This window comes from Rhipicephalus sanguineus, chromosome 6 (genome assembly GCF_013339695.2).
Source record: "Rhipicephalus sanguineus isolate Rsan-2018 chromosome 6, BIME_Rsan_1.4, whole genome shotgun sequence".
Taxonomy (NCBI): domain Eukaryota; kingdom Metazoa; phylum Arthropoda; class Arachnida; order Ixodida; family Ixodidae; genus Rhipicephalus; species Rhipicephalus sanguineus.
Window position 1 is genome coordinate 135,951,958 of NC_051181.1, and position 21,567 is coordinate 135,973,524.

At 46.4% G+C, this 21,567-nt stretch overlaps 1 protein-coding gene and 1 long non-coding RNA gene across 2 annotated transcripts; one reads left to right on the plus strand and one right to left on the minus strand.

Moving 5' to 3' along the window:
* Window positions 1-222: 222 nt before the first annotated feature.
* LOC119397577 (uncharacterized) lies at window positions 223-4,683 on the plus strand. Its single transcript, XR_007416600.1, has 4 exons — window positions 223-334; window positions 859-1,005; window positions 2,295-2,429; window positions 4,583-4,683. It is a non-coding gene; the product is annotated as an uncharacterized LOC119397577 (long non-coding RNA).
* A 14,743-nt stretch (window positions 4,684-19,426) lies between these two features.
* On the minus strand, window positions 19,427-21,394 carry LOC119396499 (uncharacterized). Its single transcript, XM_037663749.2, has 2 exons — window positions 20,614-21,394; window positions 19,427-19,973 (listed from the first exon to the last, which is right to left on the minus strand). Exons 1-2 carry the CDS (start codon window positions 21,347-21,349, stop codon window positions 19,453-19,455), a joined length of 1,257 nt encoding a protein of 418 aa, XP_037519677.2. The 5' UTR covers window positions 21,350-21,394; the 3' UTR covers window positions 19,427-19,452.
* Between the last annotated feature and the right edge of the window lie 173 nt (window positions 21,395-21,567).

The following is a 21,567-nucleotide window of genomic DNA, read 5'->3' on the forward strand; positions in this document are numbered from 1 at the left end:
GAGAACGATGATGACGCGGTGTACACCGTCTTCGCCACGTCCCGCGTTCACTTCATGTTTCAGTGAACCATGAAGGTTAGGTTAGATGTGGCTGGAACAATCGATTAGCGGTGACTTTTAGGCAGCAGAGAACCACGGATGTTTCAAGTAAATAAAGCATAGAATAAAGGGAGAGAACGCGTTATGCACAAAAGTTTGAAGGTAAAAGCAATGTCTTCGTGCAGGCCGGAGGAAGACAGTGAAAGTGATGAACCGATAACTACTTTCGAAGGGACAACTTCAATTCAGGAGGAAGAACAGACCAAGCCGCCAGCGTCGTTAAACGTGATAAATGGTAGGTGAAGAACGCGATCACCATACTCGTGTTACTCTTCGTGACTGCTCTGCTTTTGTGAAGCTGCATTTTCAGTGGCTTGTAAACCGTACATTACAATACCATTCTTAAGCATGATATGATTTTGGCTCCAGTTGTCAGCGGCCTTTAATTGAACTCGAACCAAAGGCCAGCTCTATTATGCGGGCACTCAAACGAGACATCCGTGCGTCAAAAGAGGTCATCCGTACGTCGTTGCGACATCTAAATTAGGCATCCTGGCAACCACTCTAAAATGAAAAAAAAAGAAAAAACAATGCGGTGTATCACTGAAGCTCCAACTTTAAGTACGCTGAAAATTTATCTTCTTGCGCATTAGATGCACAGATCTAGGCGATCTTGAAAACTAGTTAGCGTCATATTTTCATTAACAGGAGACTTAGCGCTATAAGTAGCGAAAAGAGCGCGCAAAGCGAAGCTTCGGAGCTTCTTAAAGGACAAACAAATTTTCGATGACATGCTGCCGTTTCCTATCCCCCTCACAGACACAGTACCCTTAAGAGGGGCTGTCCCGTGCAACCAGAGATCGGACTGCGACGATGTCCTGGTCTGCCTGCCGTCTAAAATGTGTGGCTGCCCGGAACTCACGCCCGTGCTTTTGCAGGAAGTGGATGGTATCGTCTGTGCCTCGGGTGCGTATGAAGTCAAATCTTCTTCGTTCGTAGCCTTCCCTCGTATCCAAGATATTACCACGATCAAGTGAAACATATTAGCAAAAATGTTTCCGTTTGGGTTTGATTTAGTAAACAGAACCTTTTTCGAGTAGTTCTTGCTTACTTTGAATAAAGTGAATGCCGAACGACCACCAGAAGAAAAAATAGTGTATTTCTTTCCCTTTGGTGGTGCTTCGGTGTCTAATTTATTCAAAGTAATGTACCAACTGGCCCAGCCACGAGTTCTGCTACGTTCTTACTTAGCTAAATGGTCAATAAAAAAGAAAAGCTCAACCAGTCTAGACTAGTAAATAAATTGAAAATCTCTGTCATCATTAGTTCCGCAATCATAGGTTCATTAGAACAGAAAATGGTGGTCAGAGTATATATTTTTAATTTAGACCGGAAGCGTCAGCTCCTGAGTGTCAGTTTGACGCCAGAGATTAAAAAAAGCACCAAGGAAGAAGTCTTTACTTCGGCTAAATTGCCTTACAAAATTTTCATAATGATTGCTGGGGTTCTGCATCCCTAAACCACGATATGATTATGAGGCACACGTAGTGGAGGGCTCCGGAAATTTTGACCATCTGGTGTTCTTTAACGTGCACCTAAATCTAAGTACACGGGCCACAAGCATTTCGCCTCCATCGAAAGCTGTCGTCACGGCCGGGATTCAATCCCGCGACCTTCGGGTCAGCAGTCGAGCACCCTAACCAGTAGACCGCGGTGCGGGTTATAAAAATTTCTTGAAACTGTCTGTGTTAACTCTCGGATTCTTTTAGAACACAGTCTAAATAATCTTTACTAATAACGGATATGTAGAGACAGCAGACGCGGCTATGTCCTCACAGTGAATTGATTTGTGATCCTCATGGTGGCATCGACACTTGTGTCTTTTTTTTCTTTGCGCGCTTGCTCCCTTGCCAAGCATGTTACCGAATCAAGAGTTGTGTCTCGTTTTTTTTAGTGTACCACACGCGCTCTGTGTGAGTGCCTGCGGTACACTGTAAAGAAAAAAAGGGGTATGTGCTACTCTTTTCGGCGAGGCACGTTAACTCTCCTTTGAATTACAAGACTCTTCGACTAGAGTATAATGATTTACGAAGAGTGTCGCCGAGTCTCTTTGATGAGAGTCATATACGTGGCAAGTCAGGGCACACCATGAAAGAGTCAAATGACTTTTTTTTCTCTCCTCAGAGTGTGTACGTGTTCCTCTACATTCGCTCGCGCTCTGGGTTTCCTAATAGAGCGGTTGTGTTGATTTGCAGCCCGACGGCTGAGCGAATCATGCCTGAGTGACGCCGAGTGCATGCACGGAAACAAGCACGCACGATGCTTGAACTCCGCGTGCAGCTGCCAGTCGCGCTTCTACGTCTCCAAGGACGGATCCCTCTGTTTGCCCGGTAATTGAATAAACAGCCTTTGATTGCTGATACGAACGCCCTACTGCCAGAACACGAATAACGGTTTCACGAATTAGCGCAACTCGGAAAGAGAGAAGGTATCGAGCAGGCAACAGAGACAGGAGACAAGGGTAGCACTTAAACTTCGAAGTCGTGGCTGAAGGTTTAGCGCCGTTAAAAAGTTTGGCTGCTAGTTTAAAAGTTTAGGTAAATGTTTATACATGGGTGGCGCTAAACCTTGAACTAATAGCTGGGACTCTAACACCTTCTTGACTGCCGTCTCTTCTCTCTTACTGCACTGTAGTAATTCTTGAGAACGTTATGCAACAGTAACTCACCCAAACTACTGCAATTTAGAATCCAATTGTTTCGCAAAGTCGGGCTTCCCCGCTGCACGTCAATGCGCCTGGGATGGTGTCTTGTCCTTCGAGCTCCGAAAATGCCAGAAACACGCCGCCCTTGAGGATTACCTTGTCTCTTCGCCGGTGTTACTTCTACGGGGACTTATGTGCAGGGTTGCCAGGTCAAAAATACAAAAAGTGGCCAAGAACTTGGAAACACTAGCGAAAAAGTAGCCAATTTCAGCCAAACACAGTAAAAGTAGCCAAATGTAGCCACGCCTGTGTGAAAATAACTGCGACGTTGTCACTTAAATCACAAGTGCAAGAGCCTTTCGGTGGAAATGTAAATAAGTCCAGCAAGAACCATTCAAAATAATAATTGCTGAAACTAAAGCGTAGAGCCTTGACTTTAACAATCATTTCGTGCAGGATGACGAAGTTACTTGCTCAGCTTCAGAAATGGCACGCTTTTCACGCGTCGTCTGCAACTTTTCTTAAAAGCACTAGAAGTACTAGCCTCGTGGTGACCATAAAAGTGTACTGCATAAGCGCGCTCCAACTCATAGTTGCTGTGAAGGAAGCATAAATTGTAGCTTTTTTTGCAATCGTTCCTCGCGCGATGACGGAGTCCAAGCACTTAATATCTCCGAGTGGCAGTCCGTATCTCCATAATTTTAAGAAATAACACAGACAGTTCGTCGAGTATCTGATTTATAATGTCCATGAGTACAGAGCGTCCTACATACGGAGTGCTTTCGATCGTCCTTATTCTTTTCAATTGCAGTTAAAAGCCGCGTTCAGTAACAGGTGATCTGGAAAATGAGGCTCCATGCAGTTGTCTTCCGCCGACTCCCAGCCACGTATGCAAAAGTCTTCTTTTGTACAATGCAAGCACCAAATTCATTTCTGGGAACTGTAAACGCGCCTTGGACGCCATGTTTTGACACAGCATACTCGAACGCCTACGGCTGTCACGTCACAAGATATTGATAATTTAGTTCAAATAGAGGGAACAAGAAAATAGCCAAGAAGTAGCCAAGCAGCCAAGGCCTTTTCTTTTGCCGCCACCGGCCTAAAATAGTAGCCAAATTGGCGCAAAGTAGCGAAAACTGGCAACCCTGCTTGTGTGAGCGTGTTTAGATGCGTGTGAACGTTCAGATTTTCTTCCTATACGAATATATGTATATCAGAAACGGCTCCGTATCATGCTTCCTAAATGGCTTCCTGAAAGAACAAATGTGCAGTTGGCCTCAAAAGTTTAGAGACCACTGGGTCGGAGACAACTTAGAATTTCTCAGGGATTTGTGAGTGTATTCGGTAGAAATACACAGTGCCTGCTGTTAGCGTGTTTTACAACAGGCCGGAAATCTAAACTGAAGGCTGCCTTGCCGAACAAGCGGTAATGTTTAGCTTTTTCTTGCGTCTCATGGTCTCTAAACATTTGTCGCTGACTATACATGTTCTCCGTGACTTTTGGATCTGGTGTAACAGCGGCAATTCTCTTCCATTTAGCAATAAGTCACTATACCGTAACTGTACGTGACGCCAGTTAATGGTTTTGTGGCGAAGCCTTGGCACTGTTTAATGGTTGCGCTCTCCAGGGGCTTCTAGTGGGTCGTCCTCTTCTGAACGCCGCTCGCGCTCAGAGTCCGTGCTTTTGCCTTGACTGTCGCCATTGCGCATTGTCGCTGAGTGCCGTCCAAAAAACAATTTAACAGTTCCTTTATCAGTACATTTAATCGCTGCAAGCTTTCACTTGTGAACTTGAGACGATAATAATAAATTGTATTCGCATTAATTTTGTCACTGCAGAATCCCTCGTATGGAGTCCGTTGCGAACAGCAGTAGTACCAGCCGTACTGCTAATACTCGGGTTTATTGTCCTTGGAGTACTTGGTTACCAAAGGTGGGCTCGCCTAGACAACTGTAATTCTTTTTCACAGCTCACTATTTATCGGCAGCTCAGCCTCGCCAACTGTCGTTGAAGCGTTAACAAGGGGTGCAATGCAGTGCCCCTTTAATCATATCGCAATGCATTATTATTTATATGTCTATTCTTTCCTATTACAAAAGACCGATGCATTTCTGTATGACCTTGTGGGTTTATATGACGACAGAATCCTTTATAAGATCATATAGAATTGTGGATAAATGGCGTATGAGAAAAACACCATTCTTTTTAAACATTAACTGCAGGCGTTTTACATGCCATTATCAAGGGGATTTTTCAATGAGGCATTTTTAGCGCTTCGTAGGTTCTCAATATAACGGATCAACTTGCACAAATCAGCGCCTCAATCTTAAACAGTGTACAGACGCACGTGTCCTGCGAGGTCATTACGTATATGTCATATTTTGTTGTAAAATATTTTAAGATGTTAGCCTCGTCTTTCATAAAACAAACCTTGCCACATGTTTCCTAACGCAGTGCTTCTGCCTAGCAGGACGCGTATACTTTAGCTTCGCTGTCCCATCATCATTGTTCAGAGGCGCATTCTTTCGTTCCCGTTACTGTGTGGCACATCGTGAATTGCATATATGGTCCTGTTTCGAGCCGTCTTCATATGTCTGATAAATTTAGCGGATGTGAATAACGCCATGACAGAAGTGTTTATGCTCAGCAACCTTATCCTATTGATGACTGTTACCCTCAATATCCCGCAACACTCGTTGGAATGACTTAGCATCACACGTTGTAACTCTTGTCACCCTGCGAATCACAGGCTGCGCAGGCCCAGCAGTGATAAGGCACAGCACCCACAGCAGCCGTCGTCGTCACCAAAAAGCATCAGCTGCTCCGGCCGCGTCACTAGTGACTCCGACGGTAGCCTCGACGAGCACGATGATCGCGCTAAGTCACGCTGGGCCTGGCTTCGTTCTCTTGTATCGAGTGTCACTGGGAGGCTGGGAGTGGCCAGGCGTCGTTGTCTATGGTCCTTTTCTGACCGATGTCCATCATGGGGAAATGCGCCGAAGCGAACGCCGGTAGCTAGGGTTGCAAACCAGACCGAGTACATCACACCACCCCAGTTGGGTGGCGTAGCCCAACCCGCGCCTTCTGACACCACCAGTGACACTACGCCGCAGTTGACGTCAAGAGCGAGCATTGGTATGCGAACGTCTCATAGTGCGGCTTCACCTGCAGTGGGCATCGCTGCCTATCCAGAAACAGGTAGAGAAGAACACAGAGGCCCTGTCCCAAGACCAAGAACAAGAGTGTCAACTTTGTCAACGAGCACGCTTATGCCCTGTAATCGCGCCAACAGGCGTGGAAACTACACCTCATCTTCGGCGTCATCTGCAATCGCGACGCATAACTACGGACGTCCGCGTGGTTTCTGGATGAGCGGCATGTTCAACCTCGGTAGACCAATCGAAGAAAGAAGCGCCGACGAGCCGAGCTTGACCACAGCGGTCGAAGCGAGGACTCCGGAATTTGTCAAGTTCACCGAAAGCGACCTTCGAGGAGGAGTTCTCAGAACGTTGCGTTCCGAAGAGCTCACTGTGCCGATACCAACGCGCCTCCGGCGCGTCGTGTCGGACCGCGACGAGCACATCGAGACAGTCCGTCAAGAGAGCTATCCGCTGGCTTCTCCAGAGATACAGATAGAATCATGGTCCTCTTGCTGTTGCGGTCACAACTGCCCCAACGTACACTTCTACGGGCCCTCCGTCGAGTCGTGGAGTCAACACGTGGGATGTAGCTCCGGGTCCTGCATGAAGCTGCCCTGCGACGAGCGCGGTGTTCTAGAGGGCCTCAATTTGAAGTTCACCCGCAGTCAGCCGACGTGGCCTTGTGATCGCGCCGTCTTCAAGGGCCCAGACCGCAAAGCGAAGACGTGCGAAGCGTTCACTGTCTATGGAAAAGAATCGCTGCACGAGAAAATAAAGGAACTTCTCGGGTCCCCTCCCGTGCACCGTGATCCACAGAATGTTTCGATGGCTGACAGCAGCAGGCCAGCGTATAAGGATGGGCCCGGCAGCCGGTATACGAGAGTCTTGACCCTCTACACGCCGTCCAATGGAACGCAATCCCCGGTTACGGGGAGATTGCCATCACAGGCACAATCTCCGGCGCCAACGCTATCTACAGCGAAACGCAGCTGCGGCACGCCCCGAGGTAACGACGAATCATCGCGTTCGCCAAGGCCCACAGGTCGAAGGATGTCCCTCGCGTGCTGTGCTTGCCAGCGTGCTGCCCCTAAGCCGCAGGTCGCTCAAGTGGCACCGTTTAGTCGCAGCTCGCAGCCCCTTGATTCCGAGCGTGAGATCGAGTTAGAGCGTGCCGGTCTGAATGTCAGCGACGGTTTTACCATGTCGTCGTGGGTCTCGCGATGAGACCGTTTCATTGTCATTCCTGAGCGAGGACAACTTTCTTGGCCCACAAACCAACAAACTACACGATTCTAATGGGTTAAGCCGTAGATTGATATGTTCTCGGCAACCGCAAGGACAGCTGGGGCAATTATCCTGTCATGATGCACTGAGCTCATGTTCAGGCGCTAATTGGTCCTTTCTATCGATGCATTGTTGAATAAAGTCTATTGAATCGAAAGAGCTATAGTCCCAGGTATTAACACAGTGTTAATCTTCCGTAGCATACTATCCCAAAGGATTGGAATTGCGTCTGTCTTGGAGCATACTGCATTCAAGAGCGAAAGCATGTTCGAAGCAGCGAACAGTCTACAATGCGCTAAAGTATTGCAGTTCATACGAAATGTCGCAGTCTGCATGGCTAATAAGGCTCAGAGTGAACGCCACACGTTGTCGCAAGCTGTGCAGCAAGCTTGCCTTCCAGCTTTTAATGGTGGGCGGTACTCCATTTGCATATCTGGGTCGTCTTCGTGACGACAGTGGTGACAATGATTTGGCAACGCCCAAATTGTTGCGCTAATACTTGCACAAATGCATGCATTACACAAAGGAGTCAGTGTCTGAATGAGTAAAGAGTGGGGACACATGCATGTCATTATACCTATCTTCGCTTTCACATCCGCGAGCTCATTTCCATGTAAGCCGCAGTATCCTGGATTCCATTGAAGAGCTATACAATCGCCAGTTCTCGGGTCTTGATTGCGTAATTTCTCGAAGTACAACTTTTTTTTTTTTTGCGAAAACCGGATCAAGTGTAGAAATGTCAAGTATAAGCACGTGTGCAAAAGTATGTCAAGATCGAGAAGCATAGGCTGGCACACGCGTTACAAGATAACGCTTGTGTGAACCGCGTACATCAGAAACGCTTTAAGCTTTCGCAAACCTAGTCGCGAAGCGCGAAGTGCCGCTGTCGTACTCTTAGCTAAGACCTCACCGTGTATGCTTTTGAATAAAAACGCATAATCAGAATACGTGGTGAACAAATACAGTGGCTTGAATACAAAACATATTGGCAAGGGAGGAGATAATTTCCATATTCCCACTCGCACGTCAGTTTCAAAATATATTCAGCATATCGCCACACAAGTGCGCTTACGATACTTGCTGTTGCGTTAACGCGCACTCGCTCAGTTCCAAACTGTATTCACTGAATAGTCAGTTTTCAGGTCGAGTGAATATCATTTGAATGAGTAAACCGTGTGGTCTCGCAATTTCATGCAAAGTATTCCGAGTGCGTTTCTTCGCGTTATCAAAACTTATTCCCTCCACGCGGACACTCTGTGGAGATAGGGCAATGTTTATGAGTACGGGTGTGCGAATATTCGAAAGTTTCGAATATTCGTCGAATATTACATTCGAAATATTCGTATTTGATTCGAAAATCGTTTATTCGAAAAGTTTCGAATATTCGATAACTTCGAATATTTGAAAAATTCGAATATGCCATTCGATTATCATGCATAAAATAACTCGTCTTCCACATTGCTGCGTTCGTATCGCTAAAAACGTTGCCGAGAGGAGCGATAAACATCGTAAGTACACGGAGGCACGATATCTGCCTGCGATGAGCGCCCCAATACGTATGATTTATTGCTGGTGCATCTCCGACCTGCAGCGCTGTTGGCGATCATGTAACCGTACATTTTCAATATTATGCAGCCGTAACGTGCCGCACTACCACTCATTCAATATGCGGGACCACTTCTGAAGAACGACAGTGACCCACGTGACTGGTGGCGGACTGTTCAGATACCCCAGTCTGGCAAAGCTTTGCCCCATGTAACTCCCTATACCAGCCACTTCTGTTCCAAGCGAGGGTGCCTTTTCAGTGGCAGGGGGGGGGGTGTCTGTTACAAGGGAGCGCCTGCTGCCTGATCATGTGGAGCAACTCATATTTCTTCATGATAACATGTATTCATTACTTTCATTGTGCTGTGATATTTGCTTGTGTTGTGATGTGCATTGTGTTAGCCTGGACATTGTGTTCTGGAGATAGCAGTGTATGTTGTGTTGCCAGTCAGGCTGTTAATGTTTTCTTTTTTTTTTTCAAATAGCTACATGTTAAATAAAATATTGTTACTGTGGAGGCATTCTTCCTTTGATATTCGATATTCGAAGCTGGATATTCGTATTCGATTCGTATTCGAAAAATTTGATATTCGCACACCCCTAGTTAGCAGCGTTAAAGCGCTTTTACGCCGTCTTAAACCATATTAAGTCCACTGTCAACCTTAAGGACGAGTGGATATCATTTGAGTTAACTAAGCCTGTGCACGCAATTTTGTGTAAAGCCTTCCGGGCGCGATTCCTGGCATTATAAAAACGTTCTCTCTCTACGCTAGCGCCCTGCGGAGATATGCCAAAGTATATGGGAATTACGTTAGCGGCATTAAGGCGTCTTTAAGCAGGCTTAAACTATATTCAGTCGACGGTAAAACTCTAGAGCGAATGAATATAACATGAATGAGTCAACTATTCACTCATGACATTATACACACAGTTCTCCTAGTGCATTCATTCACGTTATGAGAACGTATTTCCCTCCACCCGGGCACCCTGTGGGGATATGTGAAAATATATAGGGATTACGTTAGCAGCATTAAGGAGTCTTTAAACAGGCTTAACATATATTCACTCGGCGGTCAAACTACAAGACGAATGAATATCATTGGAATGAATCAACTATCTTTTCATCCCATTCTAGGCACTCTTCACCGAGAGCATTTCTTCGCGCTAGCAGCGTATTCCCTCTATACACGGGCACTGTAGGGGGGGGGGGGACGCCAGTGTCTATGGGGATTACGTTAGCGGCGTTAATGCGACCTTAAGCTCGCTTAAAGGGTATCCAGTCGACGGCAAACCATTCAGATGAATGGGAAGCGTTCAATCCGATTATTATGTTATTTGCCTATGAAATTAAAGCGAAATACAAAGAGCGAAATAGAAATAGGGAGAAAGATTGGGGACAACTGTCACCGTGAGGGGGCGCACAGCGCGTGCCTACTCTTTGGGAGGGAGCAATAAAAAAAATGGTGCGAGGAAGGAGTTGCACAAAACCCGAAAATGAAAGTAAAGTGAAAAACAAAACAAAACAAAGAACGCTCTGCAAATGTTCGACTATGACGATTTCATGAATAAAAGTTCGCGATAAAAAATCGGAGGACACTTATACTTCGCATTTGAGAGTCGAATGCGGTAGCAGTATTTAGGCCCCTTTCGAACGGCCTTCACAATCACTTATTACGCTTCGATTGACCCCTCAATCGTGCCGCGAAGAATGAAACGTCTTCGCGATTGACACTGGCCGTGGTAAACTCTCGTCCACTGCAAGTGCAGTTCTCAAGTGACCACTACGTTATCATTCGCCATTTTGCGAAGTCGTGAAGTATCTACTACGCGTCTGTAAGGCAACACGCGCACCTACGTAGCTGCTCACTTCGTTGCTGCTTGGGCTAATGATGATGGTCCAAAGTTATGGATGAGTCCTTCGTAGTGGGTTGACAGCTTTCAACCACCCACTCGTTAAGCAGTTCACATGGTGTGACACCTGTTTTGATTCCCACTCTTGTGCCATGCAATATTGTATTTTAACGTGACTCTTTACCCGATATGAAGCCCGTATAAGGTGTTTAGCTCCACGCTGTAGCCCACCCACTGTACAGCGGAGCAGCCATCTTAGCTCGCATGCTTCTCTCATTAGAGTTCTGACGCGCTCTCTCCCCTACAGAATTCTGCGGAAATGTGCTATTGCCTGCGAAGCATGCGTTGATGTTGGCGGTCACAATTAAGCATCGCTTATGTCGCAGCGGTGCACGTTCATATAGTCCAGAAAAAATTCGTATAAAGCTAGTGCGAACAACGTGCGTTAATATTAATGGACTGAGGGCAAGCTCTCACTACAGCGCGCTATTTCCGATCGAGCCAGACATTAGGCGCTGTTTTTTTTTAAAGACGATAGTCTTTCTTGGGGAACTTAAACGCAGAAATTTTGGTCTGTCTGTCTTTCTGTCTGTCTTTCTGTTTGTCGGCACGTCCCTCGATTCAGCCACTCGGCCAAAGTTGAACCACTTGCCCAAGGGCCAGCCGTCTTGAACTGGTACGGCTGTTCATACTTGTGAACGTTGTCGATCAAAAAGTAAATATCATGCATATCTGAGGTGCAACATCACTAGGTAAGTATTAGGTGGCGTGTTCCTTTAATAGAAAATGCATACATACGTAATTTTAAGGACCCTAGTTTCTTAAGCTGCGCTGAAAATGCATAAGAATGGAAGCTTGAGCGAGTTGGTATGCGTTCATCTTTGTTGAAACAGCGCTCATTAGACGACGACGAAGTAAAAGAAGGCACAGGACAGGCAGCGCCTGTCCTGTGCCTTCTTTTACTTCGTCGTCGTCTAGTGAGCGCTGTTTCAACAAAGCTGAAAATGCGACTGCGCTGAAATTTGCCTTCCTCCGTGCCCTTCGCACGAGCTCATTGTTGTGTTTCGGTTTCGGTTCTGTTGCACTGTACGAATGCCATGAGTTGGTGTTGAAAAACTTTAGTTTTGAGAAGGCCAAGAAGGTGAAAAAAATATTTTAAAAATAAAAAAGCAGCGTTGTGGGCGGCCTTCAGGCTGCCGGTTGTGGGTGCCGCTCTGGCGTTCCTGTTTTACCCGGGCGACGTGTAAATAAAAGAGTGTGTGGAGAGTACTCGTTTAGTGCGGACGTTTCTCTGCTTCAGCGCTTCGCGCCAAACCGGGTTTTCGGGCTGGCTGGCGTCCCCGCCGGTCGCGTTGGTCACCGCCGGTCTTCGCCTGCTGCTGCGCCGGGACTACCAGCACGCAACACAGCACTCATGTTTCCCGACGTATTGCCAGATGGCGTCCATATCTCACACAGCGCCTCTTCTATCGTCTTTACACGACATTTGCAGCGAAGCACGCAGATACGCGGCCAATTTTTTTTAAAGCAAAGCTCTCTTCGTGTTCCTAGTCAGATTTTGCCCACTATGCTGCACCTGCTACTGGCTGCTGCTGCCTAACCGAATAGTTAACAGTTGCAGCAAATCCAACGCGATCATACTTAACTTCCGCCCTGTCAGTTTCATTCCACCACGGGATTTTCGGGTATCCGATTCCAGGCTTACATCCACTTCCGGTTTATGCTGGCGGTTTCTTATGTTCGCTACTAGTTCGCACCTAACTTCCTTCCGGTCTATGTACATCCGGTTTTGGCCTAGCTAAAAGGCCTCTAAACCTAATGAACAGCTTTGACCACCACCACCGCCCAATGCATCACAATTGGAGAGCCGGAAAGACGCAGAAGCTTTCAAAGCGGCGGCGGATGTCGCGTGGCCCTCGCTGCCACCACTGCGCACTCATAAAGAGCCGATGCAGAGTGCCCCGCAGTGTGCTTCATCGTCCACAGATGATTGCCACGACAAGAACCTACAAGTCCTCGCAGTATTGAGGTCTCTCATGACCACGATACGCACTCTCCTCAACGGAATGACAACTCCGTCAGCTCAGTGCGCTCTGCAAGTTCTCGATTCCTTGGAGCCAGTCCTTGCAAGCCTTTTTTAACATCTCGCACAGGAACCGATGTCAAATATTTCTCCGTTGTGACTGTCTGTGTGTATGCGGTGAACACTGATGTGTGTGCGCGTATTACTTGTTCCCTCTTTCCTCCTCGCTATCTCTATTCTTTTTTTCTCCCCTTCCCCCTCCCCCCGTGTAGGGTAGCAAACCAGGTACAACCTGGTTAACCTCCCTGCCTTTTTTTCGCTTTTATCTCTCTTTTGATCTAGCACGAAATCACACACACACACGAAAAGCCACATAAGGCCACCACTAGCGCTCCTTGCAACGTCATCTTTATTTTCAAAACAAGACCGCTTATGTACCCCAGTCGCCAGGCAGACAGTTGAACACGTGGAAAAGTCACTTAGCCTAAGCGAAATCATGACGAGGATAATACCGTAAGGAGTTGGATTTCGCGCCTAAGCGGTGATTTACGGTATTATCCATCTTCTTTTTATTTTTCTTCTCTGTCGATGCATTGATGCTTACCCCCCTGCCCCCCTGCCCCTGAAAGATTGCCTCCGTGATCGGCCTGCCTGTGACCAAGCGACGATGTCAGGTAATGATGCCATGAGGTGACGTTACCAATTTAGGTAATGTGTGACGTCATATGGTGACGTCCTCACCTGATGATGATTTTTCGCATTACTCCTGTTGACGCGGCCGACGCCACCGACGTTTACTTTTAACGTTCAATGAGGCATCTAAGGCTTTCGTCTTAATACATTCGCGGTATTTGCATTCTTTCTTAGTATAACGCGAATCGTGTTCGCAAAATATTGCTTCGCTGTGGCAACGCAAGGACTGGGTTTTGTACTTATTACTGTCATCTTAGATTTTTTTCTTCCAGTCGTCATTGGCTGCGAAGAAGCTAGGCCCCTCCCCTCTCCACCGCCCTTCGTCTCCCTTTCTTCTCATCTTACTTACGGGTGCGGTATTGCCTATAATTTATGATCACGAGTAAGTATGATTAGACAAAAGCATTTGCAACGAAACAAATCTACGCTTCATTTTTCTTACGCTTAGCCTCTCTGTCCAAATGGGCGCTTTTCCAATAACTGTCTGCGACATTTTACAGAAAAAAAAACAAAACAAAAAGGGATAGAGGGCGTTTTTAAAAGGGTGCGAAATTTCGCTGAAATACCGTCCAGAGGTCATTTCCGTGTGATTGCTTTGCGAAGCACGACCATTTTTATCTGTCTATATATTTTTTCAGAGCGGTGCGTGATTCGAAACACTTGGAGCGCAAATGATTCCCAGAATTCGTTATTCAAATAATAAAGTTAGGTTGTCGTCGCCAGCGTCATCCAAACAACTTCGTTTCCGCCCGGCTCTCTCTACTTTTCGAAATTTCTTCGTTCAAAGGCGTGCTGGAGACTTCCTTTTGCAATTTCCTAGGAAAAGTAGGGGAGGCCGAATAAGTAATTGCTTTCTTAATATAACAGAATGCTTAAACTTGCATAGTTGCTTTCTTGAAGCCTCACTTCTTGGCATAGCCCGGGAACATTGAAATTATACTTGCTGTAATAATAAGGAACTGAAATAAAAAATTCATAAAAATGTATACTTGCGAAACTGCACTGTGGTACTTGTTTTTGCAACCAAATGTCGCTGAAAACAGTTTAATATTGTTTCATTTTTTCCGAAAAAAGTTGATTTAGTGTCTCTGTAGTTGTTCTTGATATAGAATAATGTATAGAACAAGCCTTTCGTTTCTTTTTTTTGAACCCAGTTATTGTTGCAATTTATAACAGTCCCAAAGCACAAATTCTAATATACAGAAGATGAATGGCTCCTTTCAATGATAGCGTAGTTGCCAGCCGTGGACGCTTACCACGAAGGCTGTCTCGTTGCTGAGCTCAAAGTCGCGGGTTCGATTCCCGGCCACGAAGGTCACATTTCGGTGTGGGCGAAACGCAAAGAACACCCGTGTGTTTCGATTTTAGCGCACGTTAAATAACCCCAGGTGGTCGAAATTAATGCGGAGGCCCCCATTACAGCGTCCCTCGTAATCATTTCGTGGTTTTGGCACGGAAACCCCCAGCAATTATTATTAAAGGTAGCGCAGTGAAAAATATCTTCTAAATGCACCGAGGTCACTGCATTTTGTATTTGGGCTTCTGTTCCATCTGTGTGGCATGTTTGTAAAATGTTCGGGTTCAGTAAACGCAATTCGTACCGCATGATGCCAGACGGCGGTAGGCCTTGCGATCTGCTGTCGCAAAGGCAACCAGCTGCGTTACATAACAGCAGCGAAACATACACACACACACAAACACAAATACACACACAAAACGAAACAGAAGGATAGAGAGAGAGTGAGTGACAAAAAGGAGAGTAGGCAGAAAAAACAACAGACTTCTTGCAGGGATCAAATTTGTTCGTCTATCTTTGACTGTGTTTTACTATGCCTAAGATTAAAAAATATATATAAAGCTTGAAAAGGAAGCATCGAAAGCATGAATTTTTGGAAAAAGCCGACGTTAAGCCTACGTATAACACAGAGAACATCAACAACATACGCAGACAGTGAACAAAACAGACTAGGGGCGTAGCCAGAAATTTTTTACGGGGGGTGTTCAACCATGCTTTATGCATGTTCGTGCGTGAGTTTGTGTGCGTGTATATATACGTATGCAAAATTGAAAAATTTCGGGGGGGGGGAGGGTTGACCCCCCCCCCCCCTTGGCTACGCCCCTGAAACGGACAATGCATAGATTGTACGTTATTTATTTGGCGGCGCAGATGACTGGAACACACATGTAATAAGCCATCTCTAAAGTTCTTAGAGGAGCTCTACATCGAAAACCGTTTCGTAGGAACAACCAGCAATCTGACGTAAAAGCGGACATATCTAGAAAGCCAACCAAGAACGTACAGGCATAGCAGATGCTTCTTGTAAGCAGCAGGCATTCCTTTTTATCGGGAATAATGAAACAGTATAGCCCTTCGATCATGCGGACAAACACGCGGGCACACGATAAGCGCTAAATGCGCTTGGGCGACATTGAGCTATGATTGTTTTTATCTGCTGTCATAGTCCTGCGCAGGTTTCTATTAGGAGGGGGGAGGGGTCATGTTTGACCCCAGCACCCCGCCCCCCTTTGGTCGAGTACGAAAGAAAACATGCTCCGCAATGGATGCAAAAATGAAAATGAAGAGATGACGTGCTTCGCACAAAGACCTGCCATTGGTTCCCTGATAACCGGGGGTGAAGATGGGAAGTATAAGCAGTTCTTTCAGTGCAGCATCAGGGGTTCTTGGTCGCCGTTATAGTAAAAAAAAAAGCATGCGTATCCATAACCTTTCGTATCAAGAAATAACGTGAAATGTTCGACTGAGTAAATGTTTGGGGCAGAATTGGCGCCTCCATTTTGATGAGTAAGGCGGCGCCACCCCTCCACTGATACACCCCCCCCCCCTCCTTGCACACGCCTATGTCAATAGTCAACCAAATTTCGAAAGACCAAAGCGTTCTTTGACGGGCATTTAAATGCATTATAAATACCCGAATTTGAGGAGTTAGATGCTATGCTCCAAAGATGTCGCCTACGTTCATTTTACCTGTAGTCTAATGAAGTTCTGGGGAGCATTATCGCGAACTCGTCCCCTGGTTTTGCGTGAGAAGCCGAGTGAGTGAGTGACACAACGTTATTGAATATTCTGCAAATGGATGGGCCCGGTGTAAGCCGCGACGTGGGCAGTAGAGAGATCCGGTCTCTAAATGGCTTTTCGGGCTTGGTGGATCGCCCAAAGTTGCACCTGGGTATCTGAGGTAGCCAGTGCGGCTCTCCACCGCGCCCCTATTTCAACCGTGGGGTACTCAAATTCTCTTCGGAACTTTTCGCAATCCCGAAGTTACCGAATTGTGTAAAAACGCTTAGTTTAAACTGTAAGGTGATCCATTTTCCACCGGGAATTTGTGGATTTTTTTCAGCGTCACGTGCTTGCCGAAAATAACTGTCGTGTCAGTAGCCGAACCACTCAGAGTTTCAGCATCAATGACGTTTTGCGGACTGAAATTGGTTCCCACTTTTTGCGCCATCCTAACCGCTGTCTTTATAAAAGCCTCTGAAACTTCTATTACTCTGTAGTGTAACCGTTTCGAGGCAGCAATACGTGAATGATGCGGCGGGACTGCTCAACAAAAGAACACAGAGTGCCGCCATACCTCCAAATTTTCTTGAGCGAAGGGGCAGCTTTCTTTTGAGAGAGGTAACAGCTTCTGAGAAGCCGAAAGACATGAAAACGTTTTCGTTTCTTTGTTTTCACGTGACAGCGTTAAATAACTCGTGTCGCAGGAATTCCAGTGTCGGAGTCAGTGTCGGCGTCTTTGGTTGTGAGCGAAAGATCGGCGTTGTCCGTGAGAGAAAAATTCTAGATAGATGCAATTAAACAAATTACAAACATCTTTGGTTCTAGTGGGAATCAAACCCAGGCCTCCTGCGCGGCAAGCGGGTGTTCTACCACAGAGCCACGTCAGTGCTTGAAACAGCTTCGGGTAAAAAAAATAAAATATACGTATGTCATGTAGTGGGATGCGTCTCCTTAACGCATGTAATATAGCGTGGCATAAGCGTAGAATTGCACCGGTCGTCGAAACATGTTTATTGCGAAACGAGTGGGTAGTTTAAAGCTGTCCACCAATTACAAAGCGCTCAGGCATAAATAATCATCATTATCAGTTACGGCATCAACAAAGTGTGCAGCTGCGCAAGGGCGTGTGGCACCTTAGGAGCGCGTAGTTGGTACTACACCAATTCGCCAAAGGATAAATTATGACGTAGTGGGCACTTCGCATCTTTACTTGCAGCCGGCATTCTAGGATATAGTTTCAAGCGGCCAATATCACCCGCAGTTACGTTCCTTTCCTAGCGGCATGGTTGGGGTGTCCACGAAGCGCAGGCCGGCAGGTTAGCGATTGAGAAGGCGATGTACACGGGGCCCACCTATCCTGGTTGTGTTGTTCTGTGCCTCCGTTAGTAATAATATCTGGGATTTAACGTCCCAAAACCACGATATGATTATGAAGGCCGCCGTAGTGGAAGACTCCGGAAATTTTGACCACCTGGGGTTCCTTAACGTGCACCTAAATCGAAGTAAACGGGCCTCAAACATTTCCGCCTCCATGGAAAATGCAGCCGCCGTGGCCAGGATTCGATCCCGCGACCTTCGGGTCAAAAGTCGATCGCCATAACCACTAGGCCACCGTGGCGGGGCGTGCCTCCGTTAGGGTCCTTCCTGTTACGCCTATGCAGCGCAATGTTCAGCAACCTATGTTAAACTTGTACCAACTAGTCCAAAGGAATGCTTTATTGGGATGTACTACATGGGGCCCGATTACGCTATCGTGTTCTACTCTTGAAAGGAAAGTTCAAGCGTCCTCCATGTTTTTCCTTAGCAACTGAAGGCATGATTACAATGTTTAGCTTGACGACCGACAGTAATTTAGTGTCGTAATAAAACAAGACAAAACGAAAAAATAAAGCAACGCTCAGTGGTGAACATTTATTATAACTCATTTTGGGGGGCGGCAGGGCAGAGGCCCTGAGAGTGTGGAAAGACTTCGGTCGTAAGGAATCGTGTCTTTGTGTCATGCGAAAAGATAGCACAAAAGCTACGTTTTAGAACAAAATTATCAGTAAATTAAAGCTACCTAAACGGACCGGGAACTCGTACATGTAAAAATAATGAGCGATCGGTAAGTTTCTAAGTCTTAAGGTTACCTTGCTGCTATATGTGGAAAGCCGGGATAAAAGACACTTCCCGAACTTTATAATGGCCTTTCCACATGGGCATTTTGCCCTTCATTAGTGACACGACACTGTACTCTGTAGTAGGAGACGCCCCAGAGGCATTGAGTTACGTAAGAACACTTTGTTTAAACTCTAAGGAGGTCCCCTTTCTGCCGGCAATTTGTTTTTTTTTTGTGCTTTTGTTTTTCAGCATCACGTGCTTGCCGAAAATAACTGTGGTGTTATTTCACATTCTGTTGTCTCTGAACAATTTTGGATCTATTTGTACGCTTTTAATAAAAGAGAACAGCGTAGATCTGGCTAAAGAACATAAAAAGAGTAAAAAGAAAGGCGAACTAGTCCGTGGTTTGCTACCATGTAGCTAAAGGGGAGTTACAGAGTACAAATAAAATAAGGGGGTGGGGGAGAGTGAGTGAGAGAATGAGAGCACTGAAGGTTCGACTCTACCTGCAAGCACACAGATACCGGAGTTGGTCCTCTACACGTGAAGATTTCACGCACTGCAAACAATTGGCACGTAACGTTCAACATTCTTATAGATAGATAGATAGATAGATAGATAGATAGATAGATAGATAGATAGATAGATAGATAGATAGATAGATAGATAGATAGATAGATAGATAGATAGATAGATAGATAGATAGATAGATAGATAGATAGATAGATAGATAGATAGATAGATAGATAGATAGATAGATAGATAGATAGATAGATAGATAGATAGATAGATAGATAGATAGATAGATAGATAGATAGATAGATAGATAGATAGATAGATAGATAGATAGATAGATAGATAGATAGATAAGTCTCTTTATTTTATACAGGAAATTACGTCGATTTATATGTAGGCGCCTCAATATTACCCTCATTAGGGAAGGTGAGCAAAAAAAAAAGCATCCCAGGCAGGGTAGGAAAGGAACAAAATATACAGACGTAGTATTTACAGCTTCTCATAGTCACCTCTCCGTGCTTTTCATCAAGCCGCCGCTTAGAATACGTAAGGCACTATTCTATACTTGACTAAAGAGCAGTACTCCTTCCAGTACTTTCCGTACTTCTTCGCGCACAGCCTCTCGAAACGGTTCGTTCGGTAAACGAACCAACACACGAGAAAGATGACGTAGAAATACGGCACCACGCTGGCGTTCCCAGCTGGCAGAACCCAGCAGAGACCGGCGAGCACATCGAAGACGTAGTTCGGGTGACGGCACACAGACCAGAACCCGGAAGCCACGAGGAGCTTCGTGTCGTCGTTCCCGGCGGCGTCCTTGTAGGTTGCCCTGATCACATTCGCCGGCGAGCCCCATACGTTGCAATCGCCCTTCTTTTGCTGGACCAGCTGTCTCTGACGTTGACACCACCAAGACAACGAAGTCATGATAAGCCCCGCCGCCACAATGACCGCGGCTGAAAAGGGACTCATGTCCAGAGGATTCTCGACCATGTAGACGCTGGCCAGGGAATACATCGCCGGCACAAAAGCCATATGGCTCCAGCACATGTAAAACCCTGCGAGCAGGAAAAAAAGTTTGGCGTGAGAGATATTCTTTCCTTTCGGTTGCCTTTCCCCCTACGATATGTCCTTGTTGTGAGTAGCTTTCATCTCTTACGCGGAACATGTGCCTCGTGGCTTAGGGCCGTATATTCTGGTCACAGAAAGAATGTGCCCGCGAGAGCTCAACAATGCCCTTACGAAGGTTGCGCAAGATTTCGCGATCAAATTTCCTAAATCTCTCATTGAATGAATGAACGCGCCTCCTACTTCAGTTCTATTCAGGAATCTATATATACAGGTCATATATCCATGTTAAACACTTCGTGTGGACCCTACGATAAAGATTTTCTTAAGAAAAAGCTACAGTAAGCGCTAATGCTGTACATACTACTATTAAAGACTGTCAGCGAATAGCAAAGAACACTTGCGAACGCGGGGTATATGAGAAAATTCACAATTCTTCAATTAGCAAGTCCTTTTTGGCTATTGCTCCGTCGTCTTCGCTAATACACCATCGGGACTGGCTACAGGATTTCCGCTTACGAGCATTTCTTCATCATGAGCGCCTTTAATGTAAATACGGGCGTGTGGACTAAACCTGCGATGTTATGGAACATTGTGGATGCACTACGATCTCGTTTCCTTCCTACTCACCTCCCCTGTCCACCGTTACGTCCATGCTCTGCATGTAGAGGTCTTCCCACCAGAAGAACTTTGCGATGTGCGCACTCTGCAGCAGGGACGACGCGGCCATGGCCCAGTTCCAGCCCATGGTGTCCACCTGCGCCTTCCAGCAGGCGAGCACGAGGAGTTGCCAGAGCATCATGCCGAACCGGCTGTTGAACCACGTCTTCATGTCGAACCTGTCGCCGATGCGAGGATAGAGCTCGATGCCCCAGTAGAAATCGAACACGATGTTTCCCGTGACGCCAAACTCTCCCGGCGAAGGGTCTATCGTTCCCATTAAGAAGAGCAGGACAGACACGAACGCTCCCGCGATCACTAAGGAAACAGTGAAGCCGGGCAAGGCTCGGTAGATCGTGAAGCATGGAAGGTCTTCCCTCAGGAGAAGTAGGACGGCGAATCCCATGGTCATCAGGTAGTATGTGAAACCCGTGTTCCAGTAGACGGGCTTGTGTCCCGATGATGTAGTCGGGCCCCAGTACTTTTTGCCGCGCAGAGCTTCGATGGACAGCGAACTGTACAATGCGAACGCCAGTAGGAACTGCCAACCGTCCCTCGGTCCTAGTACGTGCGTCGTCAGAGACTCCCATAGGAAACTGAGGAAACCGGACTCCAGGGCGAGAGATATCGTAGCGCAGTGCGTTATCGCGAAACAGACTGTGCAGACGACGAAAGTGGGCACGGTGAGTACGAAGACGATGGGCATGACCGTGTACCAGAAGATACTTGATGACAGGTCGCCGGGTTCCTCGTCACCTGCACATAATGAGAACGAGCGGAAGTCACCGGCAATCTTTGTAAGATAACGTTAACAAAACTTGAACTGTTTAAGATACGTGTTCGGTGTTTTTGCAAGCGGATTATCGGCCTCATCGCTGCGCAACCTGCTTGCCACGAGGAGGACGTACATGAAAAAAGAAAGAA